Source organism: Anabrus simplex, chromosome 2, assembly GCF_040414725.1.
Source record: "Anabrus simplex isolate iqAnaSimp1 chromosome 2, ASM4041472v1, whole genome shotgun sequence".
Taxonomy (NCBI): Eukaryota; Metazoa; Arthropoda; class Insecta; order Orthoptera; family Tettigoniidae; genus Anabrus; species Anabrus simplex.
This window is the reverse complement of record NC_090266.1, coordinates 815,070,226-815,094,573: the sequence shown is the minus strand read 5'-3', so window position 1 is coordinate 815,094,573 and position 24,348 is coordinate 815,070,226. Positions and strand designations below refer to the sequence as shown.

At 36.7% G+C, this 24,348-nt stretch overlaps 1 protein-coding gene across 1 annotated transcript in view; it reads left to right on the top strand.

The window, feature by feature from the left end:
• Positions 1 to 14,796, top strand: part of dtn (transmembrane protein 132C dtn) — an 877,664-nt gene extending 862,868 nt beyond the window's left edge. The window contains exon 12 of the mRNA XM_068226042.1: positions 11,724 to 14,796. Coding sequence (XP_068082143.1) covers positions 11,724 to 12,486 — 763 coding nt within the window. The 3' untranslated portion in view covers positions 12,487 to 14,796. The remainder of the gene's footprint in view (positions 1 to 11,723) is intronic.
• The last annotated feature ends 9,552 nt before the right edge of the window (positions 14,797 to 24,348 follow it).

Sequence of the window (24,348 nt, the reverse complement as noted above, 5' to 3'; positions counted from 1 at the left end):
AATGGAGTAAATTCATAATTCCAATATAAATGGTCCATTATTGGAAATGCTAAGTTTTCATCGATGGTTCCGGAGGACTATAGAAAACATTTACAATATATAATACAAAAGTGCTTCAATTTAGGGTTTCATGTTACATCAGTAACGTGGACAGGAATGGCCACTGTTTTCCTGACCTGCGCTTGAACAGTGCACATTATGTTCAAAATTCCTCCAAATTTAAACAAGAGTTCGGTATCTGGATTAAAATTAAATTCCAAAGCAGCTGATAATATTCGATTGGCACTGCTCAATATGCGATAGAGCCCCAAAGGTAGTTATTTATTAAAATGTGTGTGAATCGTTTTCTAAAATGCATCACAGGTAACAACATTCCATTCCTTCTGGTGGGAAAATTGTTGTTCTTGGGGGAGATTTCATTGAGATTTTGCCTGTTTTGCCACATGCTTATCACTAAACAATTATTTGATATAGATATTGATTCCTTTAAGGAACCTAAAATACTCGTCCTGAAATGAGTAAATTCATAATTCCAATATAAATGGTCCATTATTGGAAATGATAAGTTTTCCAACTAACTCATTTTTGGCTGCCAGCTCTTCCACCTGCATTTTACCAGATCATTGACAAGTATACCTTAGTTGATTACAATAGCAAACAATTTGTTTCATGCCTCCTCTATGGCTGGATATTTAGCACTCCTTTCCCTTTCTCTTGAGGCAAGTCTGCCTCTTACACAGAAGATAGATTCTCAGCTGGGTCAAGAATTTTTACCTGGATCTGAGGGTTGGTTCGAGGTCTACTCAGCCTATACAAAGACAATTTAGTTGCTATTTGATGGTGAGATAGCCATCCTAGTCTAGAATGCCAAAAATTGTAAAATACTGGAGAGTTTAATATCAAAGTACATCAGAGGTATATGTGATGCCAAAAATTGGTTTATGAGGAGCCAATATGGATTTAGAAAGAAATTTTCTTGTGAGGCACAACTGGTGGGATTTCAGCAGGACATATCAGATCAGTTGGATTCAGGAGGCCAGTTAGATTGCATAGCCATAGATCTATCCAAAGCCTTTGATAGAGTGGAACATGGAATACTATTAAAGAAATTGGAGGGAATAGGGTTACACGTTGGATAAAAACATTTCTAAATTCAAGGGTTCAGAAAGTCAAAGTAGGAAATAATGTATCGTAGGAAGAGAAAGTTTGGAAGGGAATTGCACAAGGTAGTATAATCAGTCCGTTACTTTTCTTAATATACGTAAATGATTTAGGGAATAATATAACATCAAAAATAAGATTGTATGCAGATGACATAATTGTTTATAGGGAAATAAATAACATTGAGGATTGTTCAGAATTACAAATGGACCTTGAGAGTATACAACAATTGGTTGAAGAGAATAATATGAAGGTTAATGGAGGCAAATCAACTGTTACAACATTTACAAAGAGGAGTTTTAAAACTGAATTTGAATATACTTTGGATGAGGTAGTTATCCCAATAGATGGCAAGTGCAAATACTTAGGTGTGAGATTTGAAATTATTTTGCACTGGAAGGGCCATGTGGATGACATTGTTGGGAAAGCATACAGATCGTTACATGTCATAATGAGGCTACTTAAAGGATGCAACAAAGAATTAAAAGAGAAAAGTTACTTAAGTATGGTTTGTCCATTATTGGAATATGCAAACAGTGTTTGGGATCCTCACCAAGAATACCTAATAAAAGAAATAGATAGTGTGCAGAGGAAAGCAACAAGATTTGTAACAGGTGATTTCAGGAGAAAAAGTAGTGTATCAGAAATGTTGCAGGAACTTGGGTGGGAAACTTTAAGTAAGAGAAGGGAGAAAACTAGACTTATAGGATTATATAGAGCCTATACAGGAGAAGAAGCATGGGAAGATATACGTGAGAGGCTTCAGTTGGAAAATTATTATATCAGCAGGACTGACCACAAATATAAAATTAGAAAGAATTTTAGCAGAAGCGATTGGGGTAAATTTTCATTCATTGGGAAGGGTGTGAAGGAGTGGAACAGTTTACCAGGGGTAGTGTTTGATCCTTTTCCAAAATCTGTACAGATATTCAAGAAGAGAATAAACAGCAACAGAGAAAATAAATGAAATGTTAGAGGGCATTCGACCAGTGCAGGATATTGTAAATTTAAAAAATGTGTGTGATTAAATTAATTCCATCCCCTGGTCTATGGAGTTTGGACAGCCCAAGTAGGGGACTACCTGTAGGGGTGAAATACAGTGGGGGGCCCTGGGACCACTACGGTAGCTGTGAAAGCCCTTCAGAAACTCTGAAAATTGGCGGCAAAAGGGGCTCTGGTTAAGACGCAGCATGTCGTTATGCTACTTAGGTTCCAAAATGGGTAAAATATAAATATGTAAATAAGTACAATGTTAATTTTAATCTTATACCAGTTGTATAGTTTTATTAGAAGTAATTTCACATACTGTATATGAGCTGACTATGTTTGTAAATACAGGAGATATTATAAGTAGAATTTTGTGAACAATGTCAATTTATTAAGGATGATGTGTGTTTAATAGAAAAGAATATATTAGCGTAAATTGTATAATATTGTATTCTAGGAAAATTTCCTTCATCTCTTGTTAATTTAAAATTTAGTGCTTGACAATAATGTATTTTAGTACACCATTTGCCACCGAGGTAGACACCTCATTTGCAAATAAAGAGATTTTGATTTGATTTGATTTGATTTGATTTGATTTGATGTGATTTGATGTGATTTGATTTGATTTGATTTGATTTGATTTGATTTGATTTGATTTGATTTGATTTGATTTGATTTGATTTGATGATGGCTGAGAGGGTTTATCACAATGACCACATATTAACTCATAATCTACTGAGCAAGTTAGCTCGCTGCATTGCAGCACAGCCGCTTATGGTTACTAGCTCTGTACTTGGGAGACAGACAGGTTCAAATCCCCCATTAGTTTTCTGTGGTTTCCCATTTTCATCTCCAGGCAAATGAATCCTCTCTCAAGACCACGGCCTCATAACTCCCATTCCAAGGTCATGCTATTACACCTACACCCACAGACAACATCCTCACACAGTGGTACATGTAGCTTACTCCTAAGGAGTATACTGGATAGGCAGCTACAGAACTGGTGAGCTGATCATATCCTCAGACACTCCTGGCACTAAAATTAATATGCTTAAAAACCTCTTAATCTGCAGGCCTTCAGGTTAAGTAGTGGTCACTTGGTAGACCAAGGCCCATCAAGGCTGTAGCTCCATGTGGTTTGTTTCTTCTTCCTTTTTCTCATAGCCCCTGCTTTTCCCAGCTGTACTTCTTGTTTATATTCTTGATTCCTCATCCATAAAAGTCTCTGACTACAGTTGCACAGTATGATGGTAATGCTGATGTTCGTGCAAGTGTTAGATCAGAGAACAAAACACGATTTGGAACAATAAATATTTTAACAATGACTGGGAAGGAAAATGAATTGATTAACCTAATGGAGAGATGAAAACTCGACATTCTGGGATTAAGTGAAGTAAAATGGAAAGGGAAAGGAATGAAGAAACTAAGAAAGGGGTACACCTTGCATTGGATGAGTAACAGTAAAGAGAAAAGAAATGGAGTGAGATTTGTAGTGAATCAGAATGTTGAACCAATAGCTGAAGTTGAGTATGTAAATGAAAGAATTATAATCATGCACATACATGTAAACAAGGAACTACTGAAGATAATACAGGTGTATGCTCCACGGAGAGGATGTAGCATGGAAGAAAAAGAAGAGTTCCTCAATGATATGGAAACACATATTGTTGGAGATGGGATCATGATAATGGGAGATCTGAATGCTCATGTGGGAACTAATAGAATGGGATATGAGAATGTACTGGGTCCACATGTGTATGGCAATAGTAATGAATATGGAGAGAAACTGTTGGACTTTTGCATCAGATATAACCTGATAATAAATAGTTTTAGAAATGTCTATGTAGTAGATACTTTAGGTCTTGGCAGGCAAATGTTCACTAGACATGGGTTACATCTAAATGGTAATGGAAAAGCAACTCTCTGTAGACAAATTGCTACAATTATCAACAGAGATTTGCAAACTAATCGGTACTTAAGAAAACCCATACCACTAAACTGGCACATACAGAGAAACTTGCCAGAAAACCCAGACCCTTAAATCAAGATCTATGTACAAGGATCTGGGTTCCAGGGAAGTTCTCAACTCATGAGTCAAACGTTACCCAATTGCAACAGTCAAGTTTTAGGGAGGAAGGAGGTCTGAGATTGCTCTTGGTAAACTGTCAGAGTGTAGTAAATAAACAATTAAAATTCGGTACATTGATGGAATCTTATGAGACGGATGTGGTGATAGGAGTGGAATCGTGGTTGAGAGAAGGGGTGGGTAATAGAGAAGTATTTCCAGAAGGGTATACAGTCTATCGTAGAGACCGAGGAGATAAAAAAGGAGGAGGGGTATTTATTCTGGTGAAGGAAACTTATTGTTCGCATGAATGGTTTACTGATGAAAGGGATGAAATATTAGGAATAAAATTAGTTTGTGATAATATGAAGGAGGTGGGAATTATAGGAACATATAGGCCTGGAAGAGAGGAAAGAGATATGGAAATATTTGAGAAAATAATAGATTATACTCATAAAAACAATAATGATACGGTAATAATTGGGGGAGATCTAAACTTGCCTGAAGTTGAATGGAATGGAGCTGCAAGTGAAGCCCATGAACAGAAACTGGCAAATAAGTTAATTTGGGAGGGAGGATTTACACAGGTAGTACAAGAACCAACTCGTCTCAATAACTTGCTAGATGTATTCTTGGTTAAACCATGGGAAATTGTTGATAAAACTGAGGTAATTGAAGGAATAGGTGACCATAAGGCTGTAATAGTGGATGTAGGACTCGTACCAAAAATGCTTAATAAGAGGGTCACAAAAGACAAGAAATTATACAGAAAAACTAAAGTTGATGAATTTGGGACTTACCTTAAATCACAATTCAGTTGTTGGATAAGTGAAGGGAGTAATGTGGATACACTTTGGGCTAAATTTAAAGGAATAATTTGGGAAGGAGAGAAGAGATTTGTACCTGTTAAGAAGGGTAAAATGACCTCAGACCCTGTTTATTACACAAGGGAAATAAGAAAATTAAAAAGAAAATGCAGAATAGTAAACAGGAAAATCAAAGAAGGTAGGGAGAATAGAGAAACTAGAAAACAACTAATGAGGGAACTGAATAGAGTGAAAAAGGAAGCAAAAGAGAATTATATGAATGGCATTCTTCAAGAGGGTAATGACCACAAAGGGAAATGGAAAAAGCTGTATTCATATATTAGGAATCAAAAAGGAAAAGGAATCCAAATTCCTACAATGGTGGGAGAAGGGGGTGAACAGTATTTAACAGATACTGAGAAAGCAAACCTCTTTAGTAGGGAATTCCGAGATTCAGTAGAAGATTGTCAGGACTTGGAAACCGTAACAGAAGATAAAGAGGGAGAGACGCAGAGGGAAACAAGAAGCTTCTCATTCACAAATGAAGATATTTTCAGAGAAATCCAACTGCTTCAGCAAGGAAAAGCAGCAGGAAGTGATCAAATTACTGGGGAGGTATTAAAGACAATGGGGTGGTATATAGTGCCTTATTTAAAATTTCTCTTTGACTATGTCATAAATAATAGTGTGATACCAAAGGAATGGAAGGAATCTATAATAATACCAATTTATAAAGGAAAGGGTGATAAAAGGAAACCAGAGAACTACAGACCAATCAGCCTGACCAGTATAGTTTGTAAATTACTGGAGAGTTTAATAGCAAAGTACATCAGAGGGATATGTGATGATAAAAATTGGTTCATGAGGAGCCAGTATGGATTTAGAAAGAAATTTTCTTGCGAGGCACAACTGGTGGGATTTCAGCAGGACATATCAGATCAGTTAGATTCAGGAGGCCAGTTAGATTGCATAGCCATAGATCTTTCCAAAGCCTTTGATAGAGTGGAACATGGAATATTATTAAAGAAATTGGAGGGAATAGGATTGGACGTAAGGGTTATACGTTGGATAAGAACATTTCTAAATTCAAGGGTTCAGAAAGTCAAAGTAGGAAATAATATATCACAGGAAGAGAAAGTCTGGAAGGGAATTGCACAGGGTAGTATAATCGGTCCGTTACTTTTCTTAATATACGCAAATGACTTAGGGAACAATATAACATCGAAAATAAGATTGTATGCAGATGACATAATTGTTTATAGGGAAATAAATAACATTGAGGATTGTTCAGAATTACAAAGGGACCTTGACAGTATCCAGGAATGGGTTGAAGAAAATAATATGAAGATTAATGGAGCCAAATCAACTGTTACAACTTTTACAAACAGGAGCTTTAAAACTGAATTTGAATATACTTTGGATGAGGTAGTTATCCCAAAAGATGGCAAGTGCAAATACTTAGGCGTAAGATTTGAAAGTAATTTGCACTGGAAGGGTCATGTTGATGACGTTGTTGGGAAAGCATACAGATCGTTACATGTCATAATGAGGCTACTTAAAGGATGCAACAAAGAATTAAAAGAAAAATGTTACTTAAGTATGGTTCGTCCATTATTGGAATATGCAAACAGTGTTTGGGATCCTCACCAAGAATACCTAATAAAAGAACTAGATGGTGTGCAGAGGAAAGCAGCAAGGTTTGTAACAGGGGATTTCAGGAGAAAGAGTAGTGTATCAGAAATGTTAAAGGAACTTGGGTGGGAAACTTCAAGTAAGAGAAGAGAGAAAAGTAGACTTATAGGATTATATAGAGCCTATACAGGAGAAGAAGCATGGGGAGATATCCGTGAGAGGCTTCGGTTGGAAAATAATTATATTGGTAGAACTGACCACAAGTACAAAATTAGAAGGAATTTTAGCAGAAGCGATTGGGGTAAATTTTCTTTCATTGGGAAGGGCGTGAAGGAGTGGAACAGTTTACCAGGGGTAGTGTTTGATCCTTTTCCAAAATCTGTACAGATATTCAAGAAGAGAATAAACAACAACAGAGATAATAAATTAAATGTTAGAGGGCATTCAACCAGTGCAGGATATTGTAAATAATAAATGTGTGTGATTAAATTAATTCCATCCCCTGGTCTAAGGAGTTTGGACAGCCCAAGTAGGGGACTGCCTGTAGGGGTGAAGTACAGTGGGGACTTCGAGGGCCCTGGGACCGCTACGGTAGCTGTGAAGTCCCTTCAGGAACTCTGAAAAGTGGTGGCAAAAGGGGCTCTGGTTAAGACGCAGCAGGTCGTTATGCTACTTAGGTTCCAAAATGGGTAAAATATAAATATGTAAATAAATTCAATGTTAATTTTAATCTTATACCAGTTGTATAGTATTATTAGAAGTAATTTCACATACCGTACTGTATATGAGTTGACTATGTTTGTAAGATATTATAAGTAGAATTTTGTAAACAATATAAATTTATTAAGGATGATGTGTGTGTTTAATAGAAAAAATTATTAGCGTAAATTGTATAATATTGTATTCTAGGAAAATTTTATTTGTCTCCTGTTAATTTAAAATTTAGTGCTTGACAATAATGTATTTTAGTGTACCATTTGCCACCGAGGTAGACACCTCATTTGCAAATAAAGAGATTTTGATTTGATTTTTGATAAAGAACCCATGGTTTATGAAGAGGAATTGCCATAAGATCAGCCGATATAGTTGGGATGGACAGTATGGAACACTCATTGATTCTATAACAACAGACCGAGAATGGGGAAGATACGTCATGAATACGAAGATAACCCCCAGTGAAAGTATGGAAGGTGATCATAGATTATTGTGGAATTAAAACAAGTAAAAATTCCTAAAATTGTATTGAAGAAGAAACCAAAGATCAGGATTTGGGAACTGGAGGAGGAGGATAAAAGAATGGCATTCCAAGACTGTATAAAAAGTAAGTTGCCTAACATGGAAATATGAAGTGGAGAAGAAGAGTGGGACAATTTAAGACAGACATTTGTGGAAGCAGCAATTGAGATATGCAGGAAAACATAAGCAAAGGTTAAGGGAAAGGAGAAACGGTGGTGGGCAGACAAAATAAAAAAGAAATGAAAGGAACAAGGTGAAGAAAAAATTGGATAAGGAAAAGCAAAAAACATATCAGAGGGATGAGAATAAGATAGAAAGGTTACATGTTGAATACAAAAGAGTGAAACTACATCTAAAGCAGAGTATCAAGGAAGAAAAGGAGAAATGTTGGGGAGAGTTTACAAACAAAATTGAGCAAGATAGTCGAGGAAATCAGAAACTATTATACAGAGTTATAAAATCGAAAAGAATAAATTAAAAAAACAATCAAGGCATTAGAGAGAGGAGATGGATCCATAGAACATGGCAAAAAGGGTCTTCAGAAGGTGATGGCAAAGTATTTGGAAAAACTTTATAATGAGGATGACTGCTTGGAGGAAGAAGGAGATAAGAAAATGGAAATAATAGATGGAGAAAAAGAAGAGAACCTGATAACATGGTTGGAACTTGAAAGGGCAGTGAAAGCAATGCCCAAAGGTAAAGCAAGTGGAAAAGACGAAATTCAACAAGGAAGCATTGTACCACTGTTCAAAAAAGGAAATAGGAAGAAATGTGAAAATTATATAGGTATAACCCCATTATCACATGGGCTAAAAATAATGGAGAAAATCATAGACAAAAGACTGAGAGATATAATAGAAACACAGTTAGAGGAAGAAAAATATGGCTTTAGACCAAATAGATCAACAATAGATTTGATATTTACAGTGTGAACGATAATGGAAAAATATCTGGAAATGAACAAGGAAATCATCTTCATATTTTTGGATTTGGAAAAAGCTTATGATACAGTTAAGAGAAAACATGTATGGGAATGCCTACTGAAAAGGAATATACCAAAATCATTAATTAACAACATAAAAATGTTGTATCATGAAAGTAAAAGCAGTGTGTACAAGTGGGGAGTGGTGACTCTGAAACATTTTATAAAGAAAAAGGTCTCAAGCAAGGAAGTGCACTGTCGCCATTATTGTTTATTATATTGATGGATGAAATCATAAAACGTGTAAAACAGAGTATCAGTGGTGATGAAGTGAATGCTTTGGTATTTGCAGATGATGTGGTGATTTGGGGAAAGGGAGAAAAGGAAGTACAAAGGAGACTGGTCATTTGGAATGAAAATCTGAGGGAGTTCGGAATGGTAATTAGTAAAAAGAAAACTGGAGTCATGCGCTGTGGAAAAGAGAAAAAGAGAAGCCAATTGAATATAGACGGAGAATGGTTAGAGAATGTAGAACAGTTTACATATCTGGGTAGCATTATTAATGGAAGTAATGAAATCAACCCTGAAATTAATAACAGACTAAGTAAAGGTACAACATTTTATCATCAAGTCAGAGAGCTTTTATGGGATGACAAAGTACCCAAGAGAAAGAAATGAACATTATATAAACAGTACCGTACTTCATACCAATTGTAACATTCGGACTAGAAACGCTTGTAACTAATAAGAGACAAGATAGGAATATCCAAGCAGTAGAAATGAAGTTTTTAAGAACATAGATTTAAAAACAAGAAGAGATAGAATTCAAAATATTAAAATCAGAGAAGAGCTAAATATAGAACCGTTGGTACAGAACATACAGAAAGCAAGACTAAGATGGTTCGGACATGTAAAAAGAATGGGAAAGGAATGGGTAGCAAGAAGAGAATTGGAAAGAGTAGTTAAGGGAAAGAGACCAGTTGGAAGACCGAGAAGAAGGTGGATGGATGGACATTAGAGAAGCTGGATTGGATGTGGCGGAAGTAATGGAGCAGGAGAAGTGGAAGGACAGAAAGGAGTGGAGGAGGCTTGTTAATCACACCTGGGTGACTGGAGTGGGACATTGATGATGATGATGATGATGATGATGATGATGAAGAAAAGTGTAACTTTCAGTTCTTCCTTTGTGCACACATCACCTCTTGAGCTTCTGTCATACATCTCACCTAGTGCTCTCCTGTGCACATGAACTACTGCCTTTCCTTGTGCTGTGTCTGTTCCTCCACATCCTAATATTGCTTCATCATCATTCATTGAACTCTTGTATTGGGTCCCACTCAGCAACAACGAACGGTCTAATTTCATGATTAACTACCACCCTATCCCTGTTCTTTCATTTCTCCTGTGATGAATTCTTCACAAATCTTATCTTGAAATATCTTTCATTATTAACATACATGTTTTTTTGTAAAGTTTAGGGTTTTTGTTTGTTCACTTATTTATGCCTCATGCAGAGGTTACATGCACTTTTCTGGTACTGGACGGTGTAATGGAACCAATCTAGGGCAACAGCATGTGGTTCAATATTTTGCACTTCCCACTTTGTTTCCAGTATTGTTGAATTCTGATAAATAAGGGCTTTTATTGCTTGACTGGATGACATGAGGTGTATTCAAACCAAAAATTCTATCATAATGTAATGTTGGCTTTTGTTCTTACAAAGGAGTATGTTGTTCATGCTACATATAACATTTCCACACATGTTTGGTTCAGTTGTTATACACTTGATCATAGTAAATAATTGGTTCATGTAATTGGTGGTCCAGTTATGCAGAAATCATTGTAGTTATATTTGGTTATGCTAATGAAAGTAAATGCGAGGCATGTTTTTTAAGTAAGTACCATTTTGATATAGAAAAAATATAATGCCGTTTTTAAACAATTCTTTTTTTTAACATGTAAGCCTGTACCTTATACTACTTCTCAATGTAAGTTCCAGGCATATTAAGGTACTTGTCATATCGTTAAGCCAGCTTCTGAACATCATTCTCATAGAAATCTGCCGCCTGATTTGCCAACCACTACTGCACGATCATTTTTAGAGCATCATCGTCGTGGTGTTGACTTCCTCAATGCTTTTTCAGGCGCAGGAACAAGTGGTTGTCACTAGACACTAGGTCACGACTATACAGAGGATGTTGAACTTGTCCCCAACCAAATGAATCTATGAGGTCTCAGGATTGATTAGCCATGTGAGGTCGCACAATGTCATGAAGCAAAAGAATCGCCCTTGTGAGCATGACAAGCCATTTGTTTTGGATTGCGTGAGCACAACTTCCGATAATCTAAGCATCATGACACAATTTCATAAAGAACACTCCTTAAAACTTCAGGCAGCTTAATGAGGAAATTGTAAAGCATCAGTTTTCTCGAACCTTTGAATCAACTTAATGCACGAAGTCTTCAGTATTGACAGACGGTCGCCCACTACGCTTCTTGTTGTGAACGTTAGTACGGCCTTCTTGAAATGCTCTAACCAATTTTATGACCATTCCTTTGCTCATAGTGTGTTCTCAATACACTTCACTAATCTGCTGATGAATTTCAACAGCTTTCACGTCTTTTCCATTTAAAAACCGAGTCACAGCACATACTCCACACTCGGCAGGACCATTAATTGTCAGAGGCATACTCAATATGCACAAAGAAACGTAAATACGGGCGAATGCTTCCGTAATTGCGTTTATGGTTAGCCTATAGATGTACGTACTGAATGTGCATGCTCTGAATGACGATCGAAGCACTGCAGTGGCCGTATTTAAAAATTGTACTTACTTAAAAAACATGCTTCGGACATCATGGAGTGCTATGAAAGTGGGATGTGCTAAATATATTGTTTCTTTATATGTTGTAGTACTCCACCCCCACCACCATTGCCTCCACATGGTCTACCTCCAGAGAAGCAGTTGCCAAATCAGCCAGAAGGATTGGATGGGGACAGTGAGTATAAACCTCCTGTTCCCCCACACCGTAACATTGGGGTAACTGCTCGAATTGGTCCATCTCGTCAGCAACCAGGACCAGTTGCTGGCTTTCAACAAATTATGGCATCTGCAGCTCCAACCCGTCGTCATCATCACCACCACCATCACCACAGAAATGGCAGCAATGTCAATAATCCTCGAAATGGGAAATCTAGCTCTTCTGGTCACCATCATTCAGGGGGGTCTAAACCTCCAGACCATCCTGATGATTCCACAGGGCAGCAGAAGAACAGTGCCCAAGAGATAGCTGTAGCTCTGGCAGATCTTCAACAGATGAGGCACCATGTCAATGATGATGGTGCAAAAAGTCATCACAAAAGGCAATCAAAAGATGTATACAATGCCACAAGAGAAGAGAAAGATGAAGATGATATTCAACCTGACTCAACTTTTGTAGAATTTCCTGCATCTGCCCTAACATCCTGTGGGGGTCTACAGCGTACAGGCAACAGCCCTGAGGTGAAAAGAGCAACTATAGTGGGTAACCCAATGTTCTCTACCATGGATGACTCAGATGCAGGGGACGATTTCAGAGTGAGGGAAGACCTCCTTGGTCTTGAAGATCTGAACCTGGGAATGGATTATGATCAAATAATGGAGTACTTTGATAATCTGAAAGAATCTAATGCTTGAATTTTCAGTTAAATTTTGACATTCCTTAGCATTAATGAAGTCCCTACCTGTTTCAAAGTATTGAACTCCATGCAACTGCCAGTGTTAATGTTCAAAACATTACTCCAGTATGTGGAGACAGTGAAACACAAAGTTAAAGCTGTCTCCTTACTCTAGTCAAAAGCAAATTGCTACTGTCAAACCATGGACCATTTAAATATCAAGAATCCAAAGACATGGTATTTACATATGATATTGTGAATTATCATCAAAAGAACCAAAATCAATCCAGTCTCTGACAAACAGATCTTATCTTCCTGTGCCATTTAATATGCATCAAACAGATATGCGGTAGATGTCTAGTTCTGAGGCAAAACACAAATTATTTTGTCAATAATTTTCTTGAATATGAAGAATTATTTGATTTTGTTGATTATATATAGCTTTAATACATAGTAGACATTCCTCTAAAATGAGAAAACCTAAATTAAACTTAAGTTAGAATATCTGTAAATACGTTTTTGGCTATATGGATATTAATTATTATATTAAGTCATATCAAAGTCAATCCAGTTCTGCTGAAATTGAAAAGTGTAAGCATTCAATTACAGTGCATCCTATTAGAATGGGCATATGGCTGATAGTGTGTTGTGTGATTCATTGTAAATGTACAGTATTTATCATAGAATGTTTATGTTGATGTTCCTATGTTCCCACCTGGCACATTACTACCAAATTAACAGTCCTTTCCATAAAGGGAAGTATTTGTATCACTACATAAAAATTGGATGGTTTAGATTATTGCAGTGTTCTACCATTTTATTTTGTTCAAGTGATAAGATTTTCCTTTGCAAAATTTCCATAGTTTTATTATGGAAATTCTGCAGCTTTATTCTCGTAATAAAGTAAATGTAGATTTTAATATATTTATTCAGTTTTGTTTCTTTGTATATTTTTTTTGTTGTAAGATTTTGTATATAGAGACTGTATTTGTATCGTAAGCACCGTGATATTGTTGCACATTTTATATAAACAAGTTCATCTATACCAGAAATATATATCTATATACATAGGGAAAGAGAAAGGGAGGGGGGTGGGTGGGTGGGTGGGAGAGAATCCATAGAATTTTTTCCTTATAATCTTTTGTATATCCTATAAAGGGATTTCTAACAATGGCATGGTAATCTGTATCCTTAAGACATACTATCTCAAAATTTGTTAGAATTGATAGTAAGAATTTCTTGCTAGACTTATAGCTAAGCTTAGAAAGTAGAACTCAAATTACAAGCTCATAAGCAATGTGAAGTAATCTAGTCTGGGATGGATAACAATTCCTTGTCTAACATGGTAGCTTGCTATGTGTTGTTTTAGAGGAAACGACAATGAAATAGAGAAATGAGAAAAAAAAGCCTGTTTCAAACCATCTAAGTGATTCCCTATTCTCATTAACTGGAAATTGTGCAAGTTAGAGAATATTTCAGGAAGCAATGAAAAAAAAGGAAGCCACAAGCAAAACAGTGTGTAGATAAGCATCTTAGTATTTCCATCAGTCAATGTACACTCCATTTTATGTGCCAGTGTATACATATCTGTTACTGTGTGGATGATATGAAGACCGAATCATAATATATATTACTCCAGAACATGCTCTGCTTTCTGTAAACCTACCCTGAAAATATTAGCATGAGTTAGCATTTTTACACGACACATTAGAAAGACAGTAATTTAATAAGTTCATATAAACCTGTGCTCAAGCTACAGTAATACTGTATGCATATATGTTGTCCTTGTATGTTGTTTATCAAAAATTAAAAGTGGAAAAATAATTGCAGGTTGCACTTGTAAATTTGGTGATGAAAATAATTTCATTAAAAACCTATAGTAAGGAGAAATAAACATTGGTTGCACTTAGAGACATATAAATCATAAGATACGGTAATCTCACAAAAAACAACTGATTGTGAACTTCCTCCAGTGTATGATATTTAAAATGAAACATAAATGTATATATGAAATGATGTCGATTAACACATTGTTGATAAATGTGTACTTCATTCAGTTTTCTTTGTTTTCATCTTCAATTTGATAGATGTATTTCCTGTTAGACTTACTTTTTGTTGAAAAAGCATAAGTTATTTGCCTTAGATTCTCTCTGTGGTGTTTGTCAAGAACAAAACATATACCTCTAACACTGTACATTGTGAAAGACCCACAGTTGCTTACATATACACATGCATTGATCCTTGTAAATGTCTGAAATTTTGAAAAAATGCACAGGTTATATTGTTGCATAGTGTCAGAATATACCGATTTGAATGGAGAACAAACCTATCATAAGAATACTATTAATTCCAACTTCCACTTCCAGTTACATTTAAATCATTTCAACTGTTAGCAGTTGGGAAATGTTACTGACTGCATACAATTAACATTACTGTATGCGTACAAAATCTTCAATGAAAATAAAATGATTTGTAATCCTCATTGCAAGTAAAATTTCATCACTGATTTTTATATAAAATTCATGTGGAGTTTAGTTGAATGAAGATCTTCTTCAAGCCATGTTCTTATAGAAGATTTAACTGTACCATCAGGTATCTTTTGATGCTATTACACCTTGCATATTCCTATATACATTAACTTTTACAGCCTATTGACGAAGATCTACCAATAAAAAAGTGAAAAGGAAGATGTAGGTACAGTATCTAACGTTGTCAGGATATTTTAACTGTCAAATTATTTGTAGATTTGAAGGGGTCATATTGTCTATTCTTAAAATTAATCTGCCTGACTCTAGTTTCATTTTACCAACGTATCCAAATTTCTTTCCAGCCATATAAATACTATTCCCTCGAGAATGAATGAAATGCAAGAGGAAACAAGATTTCTACATCATATGTGGAGCTGCAAAAGTGACATACTCACCAATCCCCAACAGGGGATCCATCCCCCTACAACGTTTGCCTACTCTAGCTTTTCAGAGTGGTTTTTGTTTTCTGAAGAGTTCAACCTCCATAAGAGCTGTTCTTTCGCATGCATGATGGCTAGAGTATTTCAGTATGAACTTGATGATGATGATGTTGATGATTATGATGCTTGTTGTTTAAAGGGGCCCAACAGCTAAAGTCATCGGCCCCCAGTATGAACTTAGCCTGCACATTAATGGAGGTTGGAAACCACCATACTCAAGTTTTAACAGAATACTGGTCCCTTCTGGTCAAAACTGGGGAGTTACGACTACACTACCGAAGGGGAGTGCACAAGTCCAGTGGACATGATGAATGGTGTATAAATCGAGGGCAGGTGTAAAGGAAGTCTCCAAGGCTAGACTAGTAGGTGCTATGAAACTTTTTAAAATATAAGAGAGAGATGTTGCAAAAATCTTCTCTTCTTATGAGTTCCAGTCTGTAGAGCCTTGTCACTGAAGCACGCTGCAGCAAGCTGAGTGGGATGCAATGCTCTTAAAGTGAAGGTCAGGGAAGGTGGTCAGTAGAGTTCAAGATTTAAGATGCTAACTACAGAAGAGTGGACATTCTTAGTGGAGTGGGTTTTCTGGTAAGCTAACAAATACATGGACACAGTGAAAAGAAAATTTTGCAAATGGTTTCCTGACTTGGTTCTACCACGTTATGATACTGTGTGAGATTTAATAAGTAAATTTCCTAGCTGCAGTTCTGTATTCAGTGCTTCAGAGACTGGTAGACATCTGATGTTAAGGAAGAGAAATTTTAGGATATATCCGATAAGCTTCTTAAAAGTCTGTCTAAATCCATGAGGAAATTGGCTCAGCAGACTGGTGTATCTGTCTTCACAGCACATTGAGCAGCAAGAAAGAAGCTAAATCTTTATCCATACAGTATAAATTTTCTGTCATTCAGGAACTGAAGTTGGCCAGCACAGAGAAGAGGATTTTTTTTTTAATTTTTATTTTTTATTTTTTTTGCGAGTGGTTTCAGCAGTTTGTTTATCATCATGGAAAGGAAGTGTTAGAAAGCACATTTTTTTTACCGATAAAGCTTGGTTTCATTTAAATGGTTACATAAATAGTCAAACTGACTCTTGGCCATCTGAAAATCCACCTGCAATTTGTGAAATACATCATCATTCTCAAAAGACTGGCTTGTGTATTGCAATCTCACATTCAAGAATGATTGAGAAAATATTTTTTAACAGCACGGTAGGTTCAGAAGTTGGTATTAATGAAATCTTGCACTCATTCATTGCGGAAGCGAACGAAATGGACATTATGGGTTCATTCTTTCAAAAAGATGGAGCTACAGCTCATACCTCCAACGCTCCCTGCAATTTTCAAGTGATGTATTCAGGAACGAATAATTTTATGAGGGCTCTGACCACCACGTAGTTCCAATTTATCACATCCTGATATTTTTCTGGGGTGTTGCCAAGTCCTCAGTTTACCAGACTTCTCCCAGAACAGGTGAGGAATGAAAAGTAACCATAATAAATGTTGTGAAATCTGTGCATAGTCAAACAATGGTGGAAGTTTTTGATAACAAATGCAAATGCTTGAAAGTTCATGGGAAGTATTTTCAACATCTCCTTGAACCTGGTAAGTGTACAATTGTTAGGCTTACATTTCACTCACCGAGCTCGATAGCTGCAGTCTCTTAAGTGCGGCCAGTATCCAGTATTCGGGAGATAGTAGGTTCGGACCCCACTGTCGGCAGCCCTGAAGATGGTTTTCCGTAGTTTCCCATTTTCACACCAGGCAAATGCTGGGGCTGTACCTTACTTAAGGCCATGGCCACTTCCTGTCCCATCACCGCCATAAGACCTATCTGTGTCTGTGAAACATGAAGCCAATTGTAAAGAAAAAAACAAAACATTTAATTCCATTTCATGTAGCTTTGTTATAGGCTTTGTTAATAGTCTATCTTTCTGTAATAAGTTATTGCAGAAACATCATGCCTTTAAACTCTTGATTCACTGTATTACATAATCTCTCAAACTGTCTGCTCACACCTGACCCTGAGCAGACACTGCTGCCACCCAAAGTGTGTTTTTTACAGTCTGCAGCTGCACTGCTTGCTGTGGAGAGTCATTTCTAATGCATTGTACTATTACCATGTACCTCGATGATCATATATGGAGTGTCCAGTATATTATTCCAAGTTTATGGATTCTATCCCAGACAAGAGAGTAAGTTTTTTGAATGGTGTACAAGTACCTCAGACTCCATGTCCTAATTATTAGCATAAAAATGACCTTTCGTGGTGAGCTAAGCATCCAAATGATAAACTCAGCCTTAGGAATAATGCAGCAGAGCTCTACATTTGTTGTAAGATGGTAATGCACTCCAAAAGTCTAAAATTAGAATGCAGACCAATTAAATAGCATAACTTTAGAAAGTCTACAGATGTGCTAGTTAAGACCATACATTTACTACTCCTGTTACAGATATTACACAGAAATGAAAAGGCTTTAAGTCTCAGGAGTTCTACAAAGTTTTAAAAAATATTCTGGACAGATAGGGGCTGCCTGGCTGAGGCGGTAAAGGTGTGCTTGGTTCGCCCGGAAGGACGTGGGTTCGAATCCCCGTCAGGAAATGGTAAAATTTAAGAAACGAGATTTCCACTTCCAGAGGTGCATATGGCCCTGAGGTTCACTCAGCCTACACCAAAAATGAGTACCAGGTTAATTCCAGGGGGCAAAGGCGGCCGGGCGTAGAGCTAACCACTCTAACCCATCACGTGCCGAGGTTAACAATAGCGGAAGCCTTTACCTTCCACTCCTCCAAGGGCCTTCATGACCTGTACGGTGGTGACTTTGCTTTTTTCTGGACAGATAAGTTAAAAATGAAGTTCTAGATAAAAAAGGAAAAAAACAGGACATTTTGCAAGGCAAATTTATGAAAGTTAGCTCAGATAACCTCACTCCTTGTGGGTGGGGTTAACTTCCAATAAGTAACATGGGGAACCTGACCCCTACAGAGCGCGTCCTCAGGTGGCAGATAGGGGGGCCCTACAGTATGTAGGGCTGGTTTGAAATAACCAATACAACCCGCGGATCAACAGGCAGCCCAATTCCTGTGGGCTTTAGAATACTGGGACACCCTCTCTCCAGCGGTCGTAAATATGGAGGGCCTTTGCCCTGGATTAAGGGTGAAGACCTCAACGACATGTACAGCAGAGAAGATGGACTTCGGTATGGTGGAGATGGCGGAAGAGGCAACCCATCCATCTGGGGGTGTACAGATGGAACCTACTGCCTTGTAGGACGAAGAAGCCATCCTCAAAGGCTAAGGGAGTAAACCCTGAAAGAAAATCCTCTTATGCATTAGGCCTAGCAGGTCAGCAAGAGAGTATTGAGTACAGTTGCTTTCAATAAGGAAAAGAGCCTCGGAAATACGATTATAGACCGGACTGACGCGTCCTCTCAGATAATTGTAAAGTATGATAACCGTAAGGCTGATGATATACAATGTTCTGAAAGGACACCCAAAATAAATAAGAGATTCAAATACCGAATTGGAACTATGAACATTCTATCATTAACTGGAAAGGTAGAAAAGTGAGACCAAATGGAAAGGGACTGGAAGTAAGACACTTCATGGAGGATACAAATTATACTGGAGTAGACAGGAGAAGGTAGCAAAAAATGGTGTTGGATTCTTAATTAATGAAGGGACTGATGCTACAGCTGAAGTTATCTGCAAAAGTGATAGAATCATTAAAATGTTAATGAAACTGGAGAACACTAAGTACACCGTTATACAATTGTATGCCCCACAGACAGGCTGCAGTAAGGAAGACAAAGAGAAATTTCGGCAAGACCTGGAAGATACAGTGAATGAGGAAAAATTATTATTATTATTATTATTATTATTATTATTATTATTATTATTATTATTATTATTATTATTATTATTATTATTATTATTATTATTATTATTATTATGATTATTATTATTATTATTATTATTATTATTATTATTATTATTATTATTATTATTATTATTATTATTGGAGATCTAAACGCGCAAGTTGGGGTAGACAGACTGGGGTACGAGAACATCATTGGTCCACATGTATTTGGACAAGGGAACCCAGAAGGAGAACAACTGTTAGATCTGTGCAGAAGAAATGATCTTATCAAAAATACATTCTTCAAAAAAAGAGACAGTCACAGAGTAACAAGGTAGAGTTGGGATGGCCAGTATAGAACATTGATTGACTACATAATCATCAATAAAGATGGTGGTAGATACATCACAGATGTAAAGGACATCCCTAGTGAAAGCACAGACAGTGCCCACAGATTGCTGGTAGTAGACTTCAAACATAAGACTAATGAAATGCCAAAAATTATTATGAAAAATCCAAGGGTTAAAACTTGGAAGTTGCAAGAAGTCCAAATAAAGGAAGAATACAAACTAAGGATTCAACAGAGTCTGCCAAAGGGTGAAGTAACCAATATTAATGAAGAGTGGAAAGCTTTCAAAGACACCTTTGTGGGAGAAGCCAAAAACCTATATGGAGTTACAAGTTCCATCAAAAGAAAAAAGGAGACACCATGGTGGAATGATAGAGTGAAAACAGTGGTGAAAGAAAGAAACCAAATAAAGAAGGCACTGGACAAGGAAAAACAAAAACAGGGACAAGAACGCAATGAACAAGAAATACAAAGACTCCAAAGAGTATACAGCAACAAGAAACTTGCTGTAAAGAACATTGTAAAGGAAGAAAGAGAGAAGAACTGGAATGAGTTAACAGACAAACTGGAAGAGGACAGTACAGGAAATATGAAATTGCTATAGAGAGTAGTGGAAAACAAGCGAAGGGATCAAGAGACCATAAAAGCAATAGAACGTGATGATGAAACTCTGGCACAAGAAGAAGGAGAAATTAAACAGGAACTCAAGATCTATTTTGAAAAGTTGCTGAATGGAGATGCAGAAAATATAACAATGGATAGAGGAGAGCCACGTAGAGGAACCACAACTGAACCACCACTTACATGGCTTGAGGTTGAAAATATGCTCAAGAGAATGAAGAAAGGAAAAGCAGTGGGCATAGATGAACTAAGTGCAGATTTGCTGAAAACGGCAGGAATTCCAGTAATCCAATGGCTCTACAGACTGCTCAACAAGATATGGGAGGATAATACTATTCCTGAGGATTGGAAGATGGGCATCATTGTACCTCCATTCAAGAAAGGGAACCGACAAAAGTGTACTAATTATCATGGTATTACACTACTGTCTCATGTCCTGAAAATATTGGAAAAATAATAGAGACCAGAATCAGAGATATTGTTTGAACCAATTTTGGGAGAAGAGCAGTATGGTTTCAGACCAGGAAGGTCAACTACAGACCTTATAATATCAATTAGGATGCTAATGGAAAAATACTGTGAGAAAAACAAGCCTTTATTTCTAATATTTTTGGACATTGAGAAAGCCTATGACAGTGTACCAAGGGAAAGAATTTGGCAATGCATGAAAGAACTTCAAGTGTGAGACAGCCTCATAGACAAAGTGAAAATGTTGTATAGTGGGAATAAAAGTTGTATTCAAGTAGGACGTGGTTTGTCGGACTGGTTTGAAACAAAGAGAGGAGTGCAGCAGGGCAGCTCATTGTCACCACTTCTATTTATTATTGTGATGGATTTAGTAATGAAATCTATTAAAAGGAAAGGCATGGAGATATCAAAGCCTTCACATTTGCAGATGATGTTGCAATCTGGAGTGACTCAGAAGAGGAATTGGGAGAGGGAATGCAAAGCTGGAATGAGGAGTTTATGAAATATGGTTTAAACATCAGTAAGACCAAGACGGTGGTGGTGAAAGTGTATGGGGAAGGAGCAGAACCAATAGTCATGTTAAATGAAGCCCAACTGGACAGTGTTCCAGTTTTCAAATACTTCAGTAGCGTTCTATCAAATGACAATCTAGCAAAACATGAGGTGAACAATCGAATCAATAAGGCAACACAATTTTACCACCAGGTAAGACACCTGGTGTGGGATGAGCAAATACCTATGAAAACAAAAATGACATTGTACAAGTCCTATTATGCACCAATTCTTACAAACAGTCTCGAAACCACAACACTAACCAATAGAGATAATTCCAAACTTCAGGCAGCTGAAATTAAATTCCTATGCATTGTGATCCAGAAAACCAGGAAAGACAAAATTAGGAACGAGAAAATTAGAGAAGAAGTAGGAATATATGAATCTCTCCTTAATAAGATTCTGATATCAAGACTGAAGTAGTTTGGTCACATGAAGAGGATGCCAGTTAACAGAACTGCAAGGAAGGAATTTGACAGAACAGTAAAAGGAAGGCGACCCGTGGGAAGGCCACGAAGGAAATAGATAGATTTAATTAAGAACGATGTACTGCTGAGAGGTCATGATTGGGACAAGTTGATGGAGGAGGAATAGTACAAGTACAGGATGAGATGGAGGAGGCTCATATACCACACCCGGGAAACTGGAGATGGTTTAGGATGATGATGATGATGAGCTCAGATAAATGAGTGATTTACTCAAGACATACAGGGCTGCAGTGCGATATTCTGGGTGGAGCATTCTTTGTAAATTTCCAGCATAGGCTGCCACCAATAATTTCAGTAGAACAGAAAAGATTCCAGATTATCCAGCACCAATAATACAAAAAAAAAAAAAACTGGCAGCAAACTGTAAAAATTTTAAAATGGCCCAACATTGCAAGGTCTGTAACCTGCTAGCTCAGCCTCGGAGGTAAACTAATTGGAAGATCATCAACAAAATAATAATAGTAATTGTTGTTTTTACTGAAAATGAAAACCTACAACCTGTTTTCCAGTCATTGACCCGGTCAGGGATGTGATGAAATGAATATGTATAGGCTATTAGTACGATGGGGTCGCCACTCCCAAAGTGATTTATTAATGACTGATAGATGCTATGAAATGAGAATGGAGAGTGTAGCTGGAATGAAAGATGACAGGGAAAACCGGAGTATCCGGAGAAAAACCTGTCTCGCCTCCGCTTTGTCCAGCATAAATCTCACATAGAGTGACCGGGATCTGAACCACCGTATCCAGCGGTGAGAGGCCGACGCGCTGCCGTCTGAGCCACGGAGGTTTCCGTTGTTTTTACTATTATTTGATTTTATCTATATATATAAAATAACTTGTCCTGACTGACTGACTGACTGACTGATTCATCATCGCCGAGCCAAAACTACTGGACATACAGGAATGAAATTTTGAGGATACATTTATATTGCAATGTAGGTGCTCGTAAGGGAGGATTTTTGGATATTCCATCGCTAAAGGGGTGAAAAGGGGGGGTAAATTTTTAAGATGACTATATCTATATCTCGAAACTTTAAAAGTTTACAGATGTAAAAATTGGTATTAAGAATCTCCTTTAAAAATTAAAAAAAATACGTTTTTTTTGTTGCTAAGGGTGTGAAATGGGGTGTGGGGGGTGAAATTTTGAATGAGGATATCTATATCTCAAAAATTTGAAAGTTTGCAGATGTAAAACTTGGTTTTTGGAATCTCCTGTAAAAATAAGGTAACACATGTTTTTTTTGTTTTTGCAAATCGCATTAAGGGGTTGAAAAAGGGGGAAAATTGGTTGAATACCTTTTATGAGGATACTTATTTCTCAAAAACTGAAGATGTTACAGACATGAAAATTGGTATTTGGAATCTCTTTTCAAGAAAAAAGAAACGCATATTTTTTGTTTTTGGAAAAAACACTTGGGGGAGGGGGGAGGGGTGGGTAGAAAGGATTGAAAAGTGGATTGAATTCTCTGTATTAGGATACTGATATCTCAAAAACTGAAAACGTTACAGACTTAAAAATTGGTGATTGGAATCACATAAAGAAATGCATATTTTTTTTGTTTTCGGAAAATCCACTTAGGTGGCTGTGAAAAAATTGAAAAATTAGTTAAATTATTTGCATGAGTCTACTTATACCTAAAAAACTATAGATGTTGCAGACATGAAAATTGGTGTTTGGAATCCCCTTTAAAAGTCAAGTAAAGTAGACATATTCCTTTGATTTCAGAAAGTCCAATTAAGGGGGGGGGGGGGGTGGAAAAATTGAAAAATTTATTGAATTATTTGTATGAAGATCATCATGAAAACTAAAGTTGATACAGACGTGAAAATTGGTATTTGGAATCTCCTTTAAAATAAAGAAAAGCGCATTTTAGGGGGAAAATAAACTTGGGGGTGAAAAGGAATTGAATTCCTTTTATGAGGACAAATATCTAGAAAACCCCTTAACTGAGCATTAATTTTCCAAGTGTTGCATTATTTTTTCTTACTTCAGAGAACTTTTCATCACTAAGAAAATGCAATGAGACAAACACAATGAGATGAAGGCTTCCACCTATCAATACTTATAATTATTAAATTAAAATTAGGACTGGTTTTGACCTTTCTAGGTCATCATCAGCTGGTCACACAGTCGCATATAATATATCATGCAATACAAACATTACCAAATCCAATAAGGAATGTCATATAGTGACAACATGTCAAATGGTTCATGAATGGGGACAATTGTCGGATTAAAACTTAGTATACATTGTCTTAACATAAGCAACACACATAAAAACATATCTATAAAGCATATATGATATCACAGAAGGCATGTGTATGAATCACAATTTGTTGGTCTTGTGAAATGTGGGTTGCAGTTCCCCTTTCGTGAGTCTTATACACTGTAATGAAATCTTTTCCAATATTATCTTGTTCCTGAGTAACATACATAAAACACAAACATAAAACTTAAAGATTATGATAACTAAGAAAATGATCAAATATTGTCAGTAGTTTGGGATTGTCCCCATAGTTAGCATGAATCCCACTACTGCCAGTAAAATTGAATCTGTTGCGCGGCCCTCCAAATGTA